Source organism: Perca flavescens, chromosome 19 (genome assembly GCF_004354835.1).
Source record: "Perca flavescens isolate YP-PL-M2 chromosome 19, PFLA_1.0, whole genome shotgun sequence".
NCBI classification, from domain to species: domain Eukaryota; kingdom Metazoa; phylum Chordata; class Actinopteri; order Perciformes; family Percidae; genus Perca; species Perca flavescens.
The window spans coordinates 9,102,612-9,117,707 of NC_041349.1; the positions used below are offsets into that span (position 1 = coordinate 9,102,612).

Below are 15,096 nucleotides of genomic sequence, written 5' to 3' on the forward strand. Positions count from 1 at the left end.
AAGTATTAACCCAAAAACAGCTGAAACTGTGTTTTGCTTAAATGTAATCATGCTAAAAGTTATGTTACTAATCTTACTATAAACATGCTTTGGAGAAAAATAAAGCATAGAGAAATGTTAATGTGAATTGTTTTATGACTAGAGTATGAGGCTGCTGCTGCAAAGAGGAGAGTTCATGTATGTGAGAGGAGGATGGGGAGTTAATGTGAAACATATGCACTCGTAGATCATCCTGTCTTGTACCTACATTTGTCTGGAGAGGGGATTTGGGCATTCTCATATGATTTAAATGTATCATTGCTTGTGTAATACATAGGGCCGTGTTCGTATTGACCTGGTCCTGACCTGAGCTGTTAGATTGAGCACTGCATAGATATGGTCACATGTTAAATTTCCTTTACGTGTCGTCCCACTTGTATCTGCATTAAGATTGAATTACCCTATAAGGTCACATGAAGTGGTGAAACGAACCTCGCTGCGCCGAAGGGAGTGAACCTTCAAATGTACATAAATATGGGGGCTTCTCCAGCAGGAGATTTTTGGGGCATTTTGTGCTTAGGACACAAGTGTATCAGTATCTCAGCATTTTGAGGAATTTTTACATTGAACTCATTCTGTTAGAGACTGCATTTTTTATTTTATTTTTACTTAGCTTATCTGCTTTTTTAACTTTTTGCTTCAACTAAAATAAAAATACCTGAGTTCGTGTTGAACTAGGGGACCAGAAAACCTCGTAAATCTTTTGTGCCTTTATAGGAGACTTTTTCCTGTTTCTCTCTTTCCTCCACCCCAGCCGTACGGGCAGGGGACACCCCTACGGGGGCAGCTTGGACTCCTCTTTAACCGCCCATGGTGAGTTGCAACCCGGCGGGGACCGAGACCTCCTTTGATCCTCCAGTAGAGTGGAACCTTCTGTGACCCTAACAGAAGTGGCCTTCAACTGTGAGTAATTAATCCAAATTATTTGGTTGTAAAGATCCCCTCAGGGCAGTATTTTACACATACAGGGGGTTAAAAGCCCATGAGTAGGGGACATCTCGGGTGCTAATCAAAGCCTCTTGCCTTGCCACCGGGTTTCCTGACTGTGGCGAGGGCCCTTTAATACGGGTGTGTGTGTCTCTCTAAAACAAACAAAAATCCAGGGAAGTATCTGAAATAACTCCTTTTAATATAGGCTAAACCATCCGCTCCGCTGACAGTGACTGGTGTTGCTGTATGGCAGAAGAGGGCATAGTAGGCGAGGGTTATCGAGGGGAAGGCATAAAGGGAGTTGGCTTTAAAAGAAACAGTGATACGAAGCCTCGATAACTGTCACATCGCTCATCAGCAGAAAGGAACTGCAACATGTGGGACGCCATCCCCAGTCTCCTGGTTGAAAGTCCTGTGTTGTTTGACCCATCCACCACCCCAACCAACCTCATTTCTAAATCAAACAAGGTCCCCTGATGATACTAATCCCGTGTGAATAGGGTTCAGGTAAATCTACACAACTAAGTTTTGGTTTGGTATTCAGCTGCACTGTGGTCTTCCTGTATGTGATTACCTGCCTGGCTTGACACATTCACTCGCGGAAGAAATAGAGGAGATGTCCAAACGACTGCTGCCTTATCGCAGCTGGTATGAACGGGCAGATTGGATAACATGGGCGGCAAAATTAGAATAGCTCCGCATCACGGCGCTCCGCGGTATTTCCGCACCCAGTGTGTTTTGCCTGAAACTCACAATGCTCCACTGGGCGTCCGGGCTGCGTTATGGCTTCGTTGCGGTTTTGTTCCGTCCTCCGCCACACACCATACCACACCGGGAGCGTCTCAGAAGCGGAGCATCTTGCTGCCCAACTCAAAGAATTGATTGTCTCTACTTTGTACTCCATGTAGGGCTGGGCAATATATCGATATTATATCGAGATATGAGACTAGATATTGTCTTAGATTTTGGATATCGTAATATCGTAATATGACCATAAGTGTTGTCTTTCACTGGTTTTAAAAGCTGCATTACAGTAAAGTGATGTACTTTTCTGAAGTTACCAGACTGTTCTAGCTATTCTATTGTTTGCCTTTTCCCCAGTTAGACATTATGGCCACATAACTGATGATTATTTATTTAAAATCTAAGTGTGAAGGTATTTTGTTAGAGCACCAATTCTCAACCCTAGAATATCAACGCAATATTGATATTGAGTATTGATATGATATCGATTTCTCCATATCGCCCAGCCTTACCTTGCCATGCTTCTCTTTTCTAGTGTTTTTCTGGTTTTCAACCTCCAAGATCAAGCTCTTGGTGTCCGTGGTGTTGTAATGGAGACCTAAACGATATATTGGTGCAGTGTGTTTTGGTAAATTGACTGGATACTATCGCTGCCTGCCTGGGTGTCTGTCTGGGCGCATTGCGGTTTGCGTGAAAATAGATTGGATTATCACCGTACGGATCCACTTTGGCAACACAACTGAAGCGTGGTGTCGCAACGTAATACATCCATGGTTGACGCCCTTGACCGGCAGCTGATTGGACAAACGCATGACGTGGGTCTGGCTACTACCGAATTTCTAAATGACAGTAATGGCAGTCAGTTCGGAATACGATCTAGTATTTTACGAAAATAGTTCACTGAAACTTGTTTCTGAAAAGAATTTAAGCGAGAAATAGGCCATGCAGTTGCTGAATCTGTCTTTATTTCAGATCAACAAAGGTCAGTTTGAAAGATTTTCGTCTACTTCTACTGGATAGTCGCGTTGCGTTCAACGCATTCATTTGCATAAAGATGGGCATCGGCTAGATTTTTTGACGCGCAGCATTTTTGCAAATGCAGCGCCGCCTTCCCAGTATCTTATACCATGGTCTGGGTAATTACTCGATTCTGATTGGCTGCAGGGTAAATTAATCCGCTACATTAAAACAAAAATGAAATGTGAATCTGTTAATTTGAACACTGTGTGCTGCTTCAGTGCCTGACTTCGGATCTTGCTAGCATAGCTTTAGCTTTCTGGCTTGTAGCTGAGCGGACTATAAATATCTCCCGTTGCTTAGGGAGGCAAGTCGTATCTAAGGTCCTTCCTATTTCCTGGATGAGTGAACAACGTTTGCGTTGCATAAGAACCTTATAGGATGAGAATGATTGTTCCAGGCATTAGTCCAACCCTCATGAGTAACCAGGGAAACTGAGTTATTGTTTGGAAAAGGTTTAGATTTTGATTGTAAAACAAATTAAAATATAAACTAATGTTTTATAAATGTGTTATTTGGCTAGTGACCATGGTATAAGCGCAGTAGTAGAGAGAGCGTGGGTGCTTGGGTGCAGCCGCCCCAGGGCCCCGTGGCAATTAGGGGCCCCTCAAATGCCACCAATCTTGCGTCACTTGATGAAAACGGGGCACAAAGTGACACATTGCAGATTATTAGCTGAAAGAAGCTAATTACTGCATATGAGCTCAAATTGTGATAATCCAGCTCTTCTTATCAAACATATTATAGTGCCATGTCAACTATATATTGTGGCACTGATGAGCTACCTTGGCCTGTTCAGCACCATCGCTGTCCATCAGCTGTCGCTGTCCGTGGTGCTGAAACATTTTCACTTGACTGGCAATCTGCTTTCTTTGTTCGTCAATACAAACTTGTTAAAACATGTGGCTTTTCTTTCTGTTTTATTTGACTTATAGGCTTACTTGGCTCAACAAGTGACACATTGTAACATGCATTCATCAGATATTTTACCTTTTTCTCTTTAAAGGTTTTAATTTTAAAATGACTTGGTAACAGAGGGCCCCATGATGAAGCTCCATCCCCACTGTACTGACGATCTAGCTCTACCCCTGTATAAGCGGTTTAATGCCCTTTGACTTCGGCGCAACCGTCCTCCGCTGCAAATCGGCCGGTTCACTCCTCGCAATCGTCCATTAATAACTGACAATGGACACCTCGTCGGGCATTAACCCTTACGTAACACACGTTGTAGTGCTCGTCTAGCTGCTAGCTTGGAAAGCCCTCATACTCTGCTTCTGACTGGCTAGTAGTCCTTACCTAGGTACTGTCAGGGCACGCCCTCATACTCTGCTTCTGACTGGCTAGTAGTCCTTACCTAGGTACTGTCAGGGCACGCCCTCATACTCTGCTTCTGACTGGCTAGTAGTCCTTACCTTGGTAATGCACATGTGCAACTCCCAACAAAGATGGAACAGAAGTGAGATTTCTGACTCTGTAGCTAAAACAGAGAGCTCTACACACAGGGTGAAAAGAGGAGGTGCTGCAATGTGCAGTACAACAAATATATGGTGTTTTGTGAAAATTAAACCACATAAACCTATTCTGATATAACTTCTAAATACAATTATGAACCTGAAAATGAGCATAACATGAGCACTTTAATGAATTAATCTGCTGTATTGTTCAAAACTTTCTGCATATACAATTTCTTCTCTTTTTGTCATCCTTCACCTGGAACCTTTCCTACAGTACTAGAGGAAATTTACGTAGTTACATTCCACCACTGCTGACCACAACTGCCCTGAGGCCTGTTGTAACCACATCACTGGTGATGTATCAAACTTGTGACTTTCTGTCTGTCAGTCTGTCAACAGTGTAACCAGAAAACACATGAGTGTAAGTGTCTAGTTCCTGATGAGCTGCAGTTGAAGAGACAAACTACTCTTGTCTTGCTGATTCCTCCTGACATGACTCCAGAGATAAAAGGTAACGTCTGAATGTGTTCATGTTGTTGCCGTCCTGTTGTACAGATTTAGTGTGTGAGGGTTGGTGGATTAGACACAAAGTGAACAGATAATAATGTTGTAGCTTCGCTCAGTTAAGAGACAATTCAACAACAACCGTATCAGTGGTGGAATGTAACTAAATACATTTACTCCAGTACTGTAGTTAAGTCAAAATGTTGAGGTACTTGTACTCTCTTTAAGTCTTTTCTTTTCATGCCACTTTCTACTTCTACTCCGCTACATTTCAGAGAGAAATATTGTACTTTTTACTCCACTACATTCATCTGTTACAGCTTTAGTTACTAGTTGCTTTGCACATTAAGATTCCTGCACACAAAACACACATAGTTTATAAAATCTGATGTTTTATTATAAATTAAACTAGCCAACGATATAATGGCCAACAAGTCCAGCTGAGATGATTTAGACCATTAAACACACAACTGTTTGGATCCTTTACACTTTCTAAAATGGGAGGATTGTTATAAAATTTTAATACTTAAATTACATTTCCCTGATGATACTTACAGACTTTTACTGAAGTAACATTTTCAATGAAGGACTTTGACTTGTAACAGAGTATTGTTACAGTGTTGTATTAATACTTTCACTCAAGTAGAGGATCTGAATACTTATTCCACTGTTGATCCTGACATATCTGTTTGGATGCTCCAGGTGGGCAGAGCTTCATGGACTTTCCTGCATGTGAAACAAACAAAGAGCTCATCTGCATTGGGTTGTTTTGTGATACGTAAAACCTGTGATTGTTGGTCGTCACTATTTCCTTTGTCCTTTTAGTTCAGGATGTGGAAAAACTGTTAAAACTGAACTGAAACTGAAAAGAACAAAATTGTCTTTGACGGAGGATGGACTGAAATCACTCTGCCCAATAATTTGTAAGAAATCTCACTTCTTTCAAAAATTTTCCACAAAATGGAGTTTAGCATTTAAGCAGAAGTGAAAGAAAACAGTAAAGTTCAGAGTATAACAGGAAGGGAAATCTCTAAATGAGCTAAGATTTAAACAGTATTAACAAAAAGATATTTAGTGTGTAAGAACAAGTAAAGGCAGGAGATAGGAAGCAACAGCAGTAACGTTGTTTTTTATTTAAATTTTATGTCTACTAAAATCACATGGGAAAAGTAACTACATTTACATACTGTCAACACTTTTTTTTTTTTATCGAAAATGGATTTTGAATCGAATCTTGACATTTTCTGAATCGTGCATCCCTAGAATTTATGCAGTGTTTGTTTTGAAAACAACTTTTGGCCTTAAAATCTTTTTTTTAAAATTAAAATTTAAAATTCGCCGAAGTATTGTGATATGGTTTGAATTAATAAATAATAATAAATAAAAATGGCTACGAGGCACCATTAGTGATTCTACCTTTTCTTATTATTACACATCTTTGCTCTGCCATGGGAGTCTTTGGCATGCCATAGAGAGCCCATAGAACCGTACAGTAAAAAGTTGTCAAAAAAAACCACCAATCTAAGTAAATAGGTACAGGGTCCAATTAGGAAGAGGCACAATACATTTGGTGACTTTAGACCTATAGGGGGCACTGTAATTAGGAGAGTTACAGTATGATTTGGCCTATAATGTTTGATGTGTTTGGAATTAAAACTTACTAGCGGTGTCTGTTAATACCTTGGGAGGTCCTCAGGCCGACACATGCTAATTTGTGACGCCAACATAATCGATCCGATTCATCAAAAAAACTATAGAGTTTTCACAGGTCAGAAAATTTCTCAGATTTTCACAAAACTTGGCAAAGATGATCTTCAGACCAAGCCGCACAAACGTTATTCCATTACGTATTGATATTTAAAAGTGTTTGGAAGTGAACTCCTATCTCAGGGAGGCTTTCACGTATCAAAACCAATTTCAATACTTGGACTTGGGACCCCATCCTGAGAACGCATAATACATTTGGAGTCTTTTGACCACTAGGTGGGTGCTATAATCACAGGACATAATCTCATATCTCACCAACGTTTTAATGTATGAAGTCCAAACTTGGTACAGGGACATGGTAGCTGATTGTGAGGATGTGCAAGGAATGTGGTGTCATTTGGCCTCTAGGGGCACTGTAACAAAGTAAATGAGCTGATATCTCAGCCATTCTTTATCCAATTGCCATAAATGTTGCTGTGACTGCTTGCTCATGCCATGGCAACGCTAGTTGCTAGTGGACTGCTTGGCCCCCTCATAGCTGCCTACAGCTATATTGCTCATTAAAAAGCTTTTGCTTATTCTGTGGTTTGGGCAAAAGTCTGTTTAAATGCCGAGGGGAGCTGTGACATTAATTTTCTGTCATTGTAGCAGCGATATTCACATTCACATGGTGCCGTTTCAAGTGAGTTATCAAGTTTGACGTGTTGCCAGGAACATACTATATTATCACTAATAAGCAATGTCAGCACACTACCTTCATTCGGTTTTGTTCGTTGTTGGGTTGGAACCCCCCCATCCTCCCCAAATATCCAAATCACTTTTAGCCTAATCTACATCCTTGACATTCCACTTCCAGATATCCCTTACCTTGCAAAGCAAGACTACTTTTAGACCACAATATTTCTGTAAGTTAAGTTAACACAGGTAACCTCAGACATATCAGATCGTGCCTCTTGCAATACCTCTGTGTGTAATTGCAGTTTGCAAACAGTGCATAACTAGGTTTGCCAAAATTTTAAAGTTGTTATGAAAGTGTTTATGGATTTACCCATATATAAAACATTTACAACCCGAAAAGAAATCTTATCTTTTATAAAAGAATTGAAATACTCAAAAGAAAAATGTCAAAGAAAAAAAGACCAAACATTTACTGGACAAATGTTCATATTGTCTGTTCAGTTTAAAATGTACTGCAGAGTAAAGCTTTCTTCTTTCATTCTTCTCAGATGTGCAGTGTTGAAAGAAAAACTTCTCAACCTCAAAGTTAGATCCCAAACACCATCATGCAATATACAGGAAGTTGGCCTCTGTTCCTTGTTCCTCTTCTGTCTTTCCTGCTTCATTACAACCCCTTACTGGCTTTTTCACTGAAAAACTGCACGATTAACTACTCTGAAGATGCGAATAAGCTGTGGGTTACATGCACACAGCGCAGCCTCACTGCTATACCCGACGACATACCCAGAAATGCATCAATACTGGATCTCAGCTCAAACAGCATTTCAAAGATCACCGGGACAGATTTAAAATATTTACCAAAGCTCACCTTTGCATATTTGGGATATAATTTGATTTCCCACATTGATGATGGAGCTTTTGCAGACTTGGAGAAGTTAAAGTTACTCTCTCTGTCCAGCAATAATCTTAAAAAAGTGACAGACAACATGTTTCAAGGACTGTCCAAACTAGTCAAGCTATCTCTGATGAGTAACCGTATCAGTTATATCTCCCCTGTGGCCTTTCAGTCCCTGGTCAGCTTAGAGGAATTGGATCTGGGCTCTAATTACCTACAACAAATAGCAGATGTTGCTCCCATCTTTAAACTACCAACTCTAAATAAGTTGTCTCTTGGGAACAACAAGTTCACCTCTTTTAAATCAGTCGACCTGCATTTAAACGTCTCAAACATAAAGACTGTGCTGCTGACTTTTAACCCTCTGAGAAAGTTCAGTCTTAAAAAAGACGTCTTTCCTCATTTGTGGTCTCTCGAGTTAATTAAGTGTAGCAGCAACATTGAATGGGACGTATCAAACAAGACCTTTCTGAGAACCCTAACTAGTTTGGCTCTAGGTGGAACTTATATTAGCTTTGAGTCGTACCGCGCGGTGCTGCAGACCACTGACTTGCTACAAAAACTTTTTCTGACGTCGATGAAGGCGAGGATAGATGAAGGTCTCATAGACGTCGCCTGCCAAATTCCTTCTCTAAGAACTCTTGATTTAGGGTATAACCACATTTTCAGCGTAGATGACAACCTACTGCAGTCTTGTTCTCAGATCACTGACCTCAGTTTATCTTCTAACAAGCTGTCCAACATGTCCGAGCATTCACTCAGATCGATTTCACAGCTCAGGCATCTGGTTTTGGGCGGTAACCACCTTTCCAAAGTGCCCCTCGCAATCAGAGGACTCTCCACACTGGAAACCTTGGATCTGAGCTCCAACTACATCAATGAACTCGACTGCAATGCATTCCTGAATATGACAAGATTAACAATGCTTAATCTCTACCAAAATCTTATTTCAAAAATTAAAGGATGTGTTTTTCAAAACTTGAATGATTTGATAGAAGTTAATATTGGAGAAAATGTGGTTTTTACTTTTGACAATACCTTCAAGGTTGGCTTGCAGAAACTAGAATCTTTGAATTTACACAATAATCGTCTCTTACACCTCATGCCAGAAGACTTTAGAAACCTGTCCTCCCTCCGTTCTTTGGATTTAGAAAAAGACACATATTACGATGTGAATGAAGGGGCTTTCCAAGGACTTGATAATCTTCAAACTCTTAGTATTACACCTGGACATTACAGAAAAGAGATGTTCATAGGACTTAAACAGTTAAAGAATCTGACATTACATCTTACCTCAAAGTGGGAACCGAGAAGTTCTCAACAAAATGATTATTCACCTTTCTCAAATTTACCTAACTTGAAGAAGCTTATACTCAAAGTTTACACCACATTAATTTTCTTCGACATTACACAAGATCTGCTTAAGGGCCTTAAATCTTTAGAGTTCTTAACTTCTGACTATTTCTTCAGGAAATCGTTGCACCCAGACACATTTAAACACACTCCCCGACTGAAGGTTCTTCAGATAATAAACAGCGATCTGTCACATTTAACCCCTGAACTGTTCTGGCAAATTCCAAACTTGCAGAAACTCGATCTCTCCAACAATAAATTGAGATATTTGGATTTCCTCGGCGGGGCGAACCTGCTGACCCTCAGATGGCTAAAACTCAACGGGAATGAGTTGTCGGTCATCAACGAAACGGCCCTCCAATGCCTCCCTGCGTTGACATACCTGGACCTGAATAACAATCCTTTAACGTGCGAATGCTCCAACGTTGGCTTCAAACAATGGGTGCAAAGCAACAACCAGACGCAGGTAGTTAATGGCCACCAGTATATTTGTGCCTTTCCTGTGAGCCAAAATGGGAACAAGTTCCTGGACTTTGACACTAGCTCCTGTTGGATAGACGCTGGCTTCTTCTGCTTCGTATTCAGCACTTGTCTGATTCTGTTTACTCTCCTCGCATCCTTCTTTTACCATTTCCTGAGGTGGCAACTTGCCTACGCCTACTACCTCTTTCTGGCCTTGGTCTACGATAAAAGGAGGGGAAGGAAGGGCTCTTCTCACCACTACGATGCTTTTGTCTCCTACAACGTTTACGATGAAGCCTGGGTCTACGAAGAGATGCTTCCAGTGCTGGAGGGGGAGCAAGGATGGAAACTCTGTCTGCACCACAGAGACTTCGAACCAGGTCTGTTTGTATTTAAAGGGTGATTTTGTTATTGTTTTCTCAACCTGGAGACTACTTTTTGACTAATGTAAAAAAAATTTTTGAAAGTGGTCCAGAATAGAGACTATTACATGGAGAATATATTTATTCATAATTAAAATTGAAGTCCAAAGAGAAAACAAAGCAAGATCAAATTTAAATTATTATTTTACTACGCTACTAGGAAATCATGCCATAATTGAATTTCAAAAAGAAAAGACAAAGTTAAAATGTAAAATGATTCATCTTATTAATTTTCCATTTGGCTTTTCCATTTGGATTTAACATTTGGTTTTTCCATTTCGATTTAACAATTGGCTTTTCCATTTCAATTTAACATTTGGATTTTCCATTTAGACTTGAAAGATGTCAACGTAAGATTATGACGCGATGGGCTCTGTCTCTATAGAGCAAGAACGCTGTAACCGGCAGCGAACCAGGCTGCGATGTGACCCTTTAGAACAAATGAAATCCACATCCTCAATTTCGTCCTCTAAAAGTGATATTGGCGTAATTATTCTAAGTGTCTCACAACATTATCAAAATGATCCCTAAAGAGATAGACCTCTTTGTGAAAGAGTAAGATCCTTTTTGTTCAACCAGAAACAGCTCCAAAATCACCATCACCAAACCCACCAGACTCCATGTAAATAATCAGTACTGTTAGTGTGTATAGAGCCAGCATATTTTCACATGTAAATGGGTGAATTATGGATTTATTTTAACCAAACCAGAGTGGTGATTGTTGGAACAGTGGAAAGACGAACAAAGACAAGCTGATAGTTTGATTTAGTTTGACCCTAACTCTAATAAATAGAGTGAGAAGTAGGGTCCTTTTCTAATAGACTTCTTTAAAATCTGCTGGCTGTTAAAAAGCATGCAAGTTTCTGCAATGGCCTCACTTTTCAGACCTGAAGGCCACGTCCATTTATTTTTTACAGTTATGGACAAAAGTTAGGAAGGAAGAGTCCTGAAATTGCAAAGAAGATGCCCGTTTCTCAGGAAAATCCAAACCAATATTGCATTAGAGAATTAAATTAGTCCTTTTCATTATTCAACTTAGAGCCACATAGAAAGAGTTACTAGGCAGCTTGTCGGGGCAGCTCCTAATAGAAAAAAAGGCTTTTTTATATAATTCCTGATGTGCATTGCTAGTCTGAAAGCGACTGTTGTTTTGACAGGTAAGCCCATCGTAGAAAACATTACAGACGCCATCTACGGCAGCAGGAAGACCATCTGTGTGATCAGCCGACACTACCTGCAGAGCGAGTGGTGCTCCAGAGAGATCCAGATGGCCAGGTAGGCAGCACCGCCTCTAAGTCTAGGTACTAGTGATGCTAACTTTGAGGATTTTTTTAACTGATAGTCGACGCTCGTTAACATTATAGTAATATAATAAGTGTTGTTTTAGAGCCTAAACTTAACTGTCATTTTGGAGCTTAAACTTCCAGGTAGGGAATGAGTCCTTACCCCAAGTGAAGGAGTTCAAGTACCTTGGGGTTTTGTTCGCGAGTGAGGGGACAATGGAGCGGGAGATTGGTCGGAGAATCGGCGCAGCGGGTGCGGTATTGCATTCAATCTATCGCACCGTTGTGACAAAAAGAGAGCTGAGCCAGAAGGCAAAGCTCTCGATCTACCGGTCAGTTTTCGTTCCTACCCTCACCTATGGTCATGAAGGCTGGGTCATGACCGAAAGAACGAGATCCAGGGTACAAGCGGCCGAAATGGGTTTCCTCAGGAGGGTGGCTGGCGTCTCCCTTAGAGATAGGGTGAGAAGCTCAGTCATCCGTGAGGGGCTCGGAGTAGAGCCGCTGCTCCTTTGCGTCGAAAGGAGCCAGTTGAGGTGGTTCGGGCATCTGGTAAGGATGCCCCCTGGGCGCCTCCCTAGGGAGGTGTTCCAGGCACGTCCAGCTGGGAGGAGGCCTCGGGGAAGACCCAGGACTAGGTGGAGGGATTATATCTCCAACCTGGCCTGGGAACGCCTCGGGATCCCCCAGTCGGAGCTGGTTAATGTTGCTCGGGAAAGGGAAGTTTGGGGTCCCCTGCTGGAGCTGCTCCCCCCGCGACCCGACACCGGATAAGCGGACGAAGATGGATGGATGGACTTAACTGTCGTTTTAGAGCCTAAACTTGTCTGTTGTTTTGGAGTCTAAACTTAATTGTCGTTTTGGTGCCTAAAATTAACTGTCGTTTTGGAGCCTAAACTTGACTGTTGTTTTGGTGCCTAAACTTAACCGTTGTTATGGTGTCAAAACTTAACTGTCATTTTGGAGCCTAACCTTGACTATTGATTTGGTGCCTAAACTCAACTGTCGTTTTAGAGCCTAAGCTTAACTGTCGTTTTGGTGCCTAAACTTAAATGTTGTTTTGGTTCCTAAACTTAATGGTCATTGTGGTGCCTGAATTTAACGGTCGTTTTGGTGCTTGAATTTTGGTGCCTAAACTTAACTGTCGTTTTAGAACTTAAACTTAACTCTCGTTTTGGTGCCTAAACTTAAATGTTGTTTTGGTGCCTGAATTTAACTGTTGTTTTGGAGCTTTTAACTTAACTCTCGTTTTGGTGCCTAAACTTAACTATGGTTTTGGAACCTAAAGTTAACTGTTGTTTTGGGGCCTAAACTTAACTGTCGTTTTAGTGCCTAAACTTAACTGTCGTTTTAGTGCCTAAACTTAACTGTCGTTTTGGAGCCTAAACTTAACTGTCGTTTTGGAGCCTGAATTTAACGGTCGTTTTGGTGCCTGAATTTTGGTGCCTAAACTTAACTGTCATTTTAGAACTTAAACTTAACTCTCGTTTTGGTGCCTAAACTTAAATTTAACTGTTGTTTTGGAGCCTAAACTTAACGGTCATTTTGGAGCCTAAACTTAACTGTCATGTTAGAGCCTAAACTTGACTGTTGTTTTGGTGCCTAAACTTAACGGTCGTTTTAGAGCTTAAACAAAACTCTTGTTTTGGTGCCTAAACTTAACTGTCGTTATGGAGCCTAAAGTTAACTGTTGTTTTGGAGCCTAAAGTTAACTGTTGTTTTGGAGCCTAAAGTTAACTGTTGTTTTGGAGCCTAAAGTTAACTGTTGTTTTGGACCCTAAAGTTAACTGTTGTTTTGGAGCCTAAAGTTAACTGTTGTTTTGGAGCCTAAAGTTAACTGTTGTTTTGGAGCCTAAAGTTTACGGTCGTTCTGCTGCCTAACTTAATTGTCGTTCTGCTGCCTAACTTCATTGTTTTGGAGCCTAAAGTTAACTGTCGTTTTGGTGCCTAAACTGCCAGTTCTCATGACGGGACGTGTAGCCCTCCATTGTGAGCGCCGTCTAGCAGAGAGCCAATAACAAAAAAACCAAACTCATAACTTACCTTGTTCCCAAACTACTTGGAGCTTATGTCGTGTTTGGTGTCTGCAGCTACCGTCTGTTTGACGAGCAGGACGATGTGCTGATCCTGCTGTTTATGGAGGACATCCCTGCCTGCGAGCTGTCTCTGTACTACCGAATGAGGAGTCTGGTGAAGAGACGCACCTACCTGAGCTGGCCGCAAGCCGGTCAACACACGGGAGTCTTCTGGCAGAACGTACGGCGAGCTCTGATGACACCTGGAAGTCCCACGGACAACCCAACCATGAGTTTCTTTCAGATCCAGGAATGAAAAACAAACCGTTTTTTGTTTAAACTGTAATAAATAATACATTTCAAAAGGGATTTAAATGGGCTCTTATACCTGTAAAAAGGTAATTTGATATATGGGATGGATACACAAACCGAAGACCCGATGGGCCAGGCCGGGTTTGGACAGATATTTAGAAATGAGGTTTGGGTTGGGCTCAGTCACATCAACGCAATAAGGCATTGAACGTTTCAAATTTTAAAAAGCTTTTTATGTGCGCTTGTTGCCCCGTGTGCTCTGATGCAAACGTACATGTGTCATTAGTATGAGAAAAAAACGAGATTTTAACTGGGTCGGCCTCGGACATAAATATCTTAATGTCTGTCAGGCTTGGGCCTTGTTAAGTTAATCGGAAAATAGGGGTACCAGTTTGTCATAAGTTTTAAAAGATCTGTTGTGAGTAGATTGCAATGACATTGTATTTTTATTCAAGGAACTTCATCGGGCAACTTTTACTGTTTGAATAGTGACTAGTGGCCAATTAGAATAGACAGTAAAGTATTTCATATGAACCACTTTCTGTGACACATGTTTTATTAATGTACTGAACTGTAACAGAGGTCTGTGGTGTCCTGGTCACATGTTGAGTGTTTTTCTGAATGACATTTAGTCTAATTTCATTCACAAAGCACATGGATACTACAGCTGTCTGTCAGGGCCACCTGAGGGCTGTTTGTGTCAATGGGTGTTAGAGAGAGAGAGAAAGACAGAGAGAGACAGAGAGAAAGATAGAGACACAGAGAGACGGAGAGAGAGACAAAGAGAAGGAGAGAGAGAGAGAGAGAGAGAGAGAGAGAGAGAGACAGACAGAGAGACAGACAGACAGAGAGAGAGACAGAGAGAGAGAAACAGAGAGAGAGAGACACAGACAGAGAGAGAGACAGAGAGAGAGAGACAGACAGAGAGAGAGAGAGGTTACCTTCATAATGTCTTTCCTTGTTTGTTTCATTCTCTCTTTGTTACTTTTATATCTTTCTAATTTCCCCGAGAGGGATTAAACGATAACTGTGTGAGTGATGGACCTGGTTATACGTGTTAATCATTGAAACCCTGGTGGTCATTTTATCCAGTTTCTTCTTCTTCTTGAGATTTATATTCTAGTCTTATTGTTGTAACTTTTAGATTTGTTACGTATACGTACGTTTTCATCTTGGTCACGTTCAGTTTTCTGTTTTCATTTTGTTGTGTGAACACTTTGGGCTGAAAGGTCTGTAAATAAAGTGAGTTGAGTCAAAGTAATTCTTTTTCATTCATTTATT

General features: G+C 40.9%; 1 protein-coding gene across 1 annotated transcript; it reads left to right on the forward strand.

The window, feature by feature from the left end:
• The first annotated feature begins 145 nt into the window (after nt 1-145).
• Nucleotides 146-14,587, forward strand: LOC114546216 (toll-like receptor 13). The gene is made up of 6 exons (XM_028564904.1): nt 146-177; nt 794-852; nt 4,573-4,695; nt 10,080-10,163; nt 11,363-11,480; nt 13,579-14,587. Exons 1-6 carry the CDS (start codon nt 146-148, stop codon nt 13,817-13,819), a joined length of 657 nt encoding a protein of 218 aa, XP_028420705.1. The 3' UTR covers nt 13,820-14,587.
• Nucleotides 14,588-15,096: the final 509 nt, after the last annotated feature.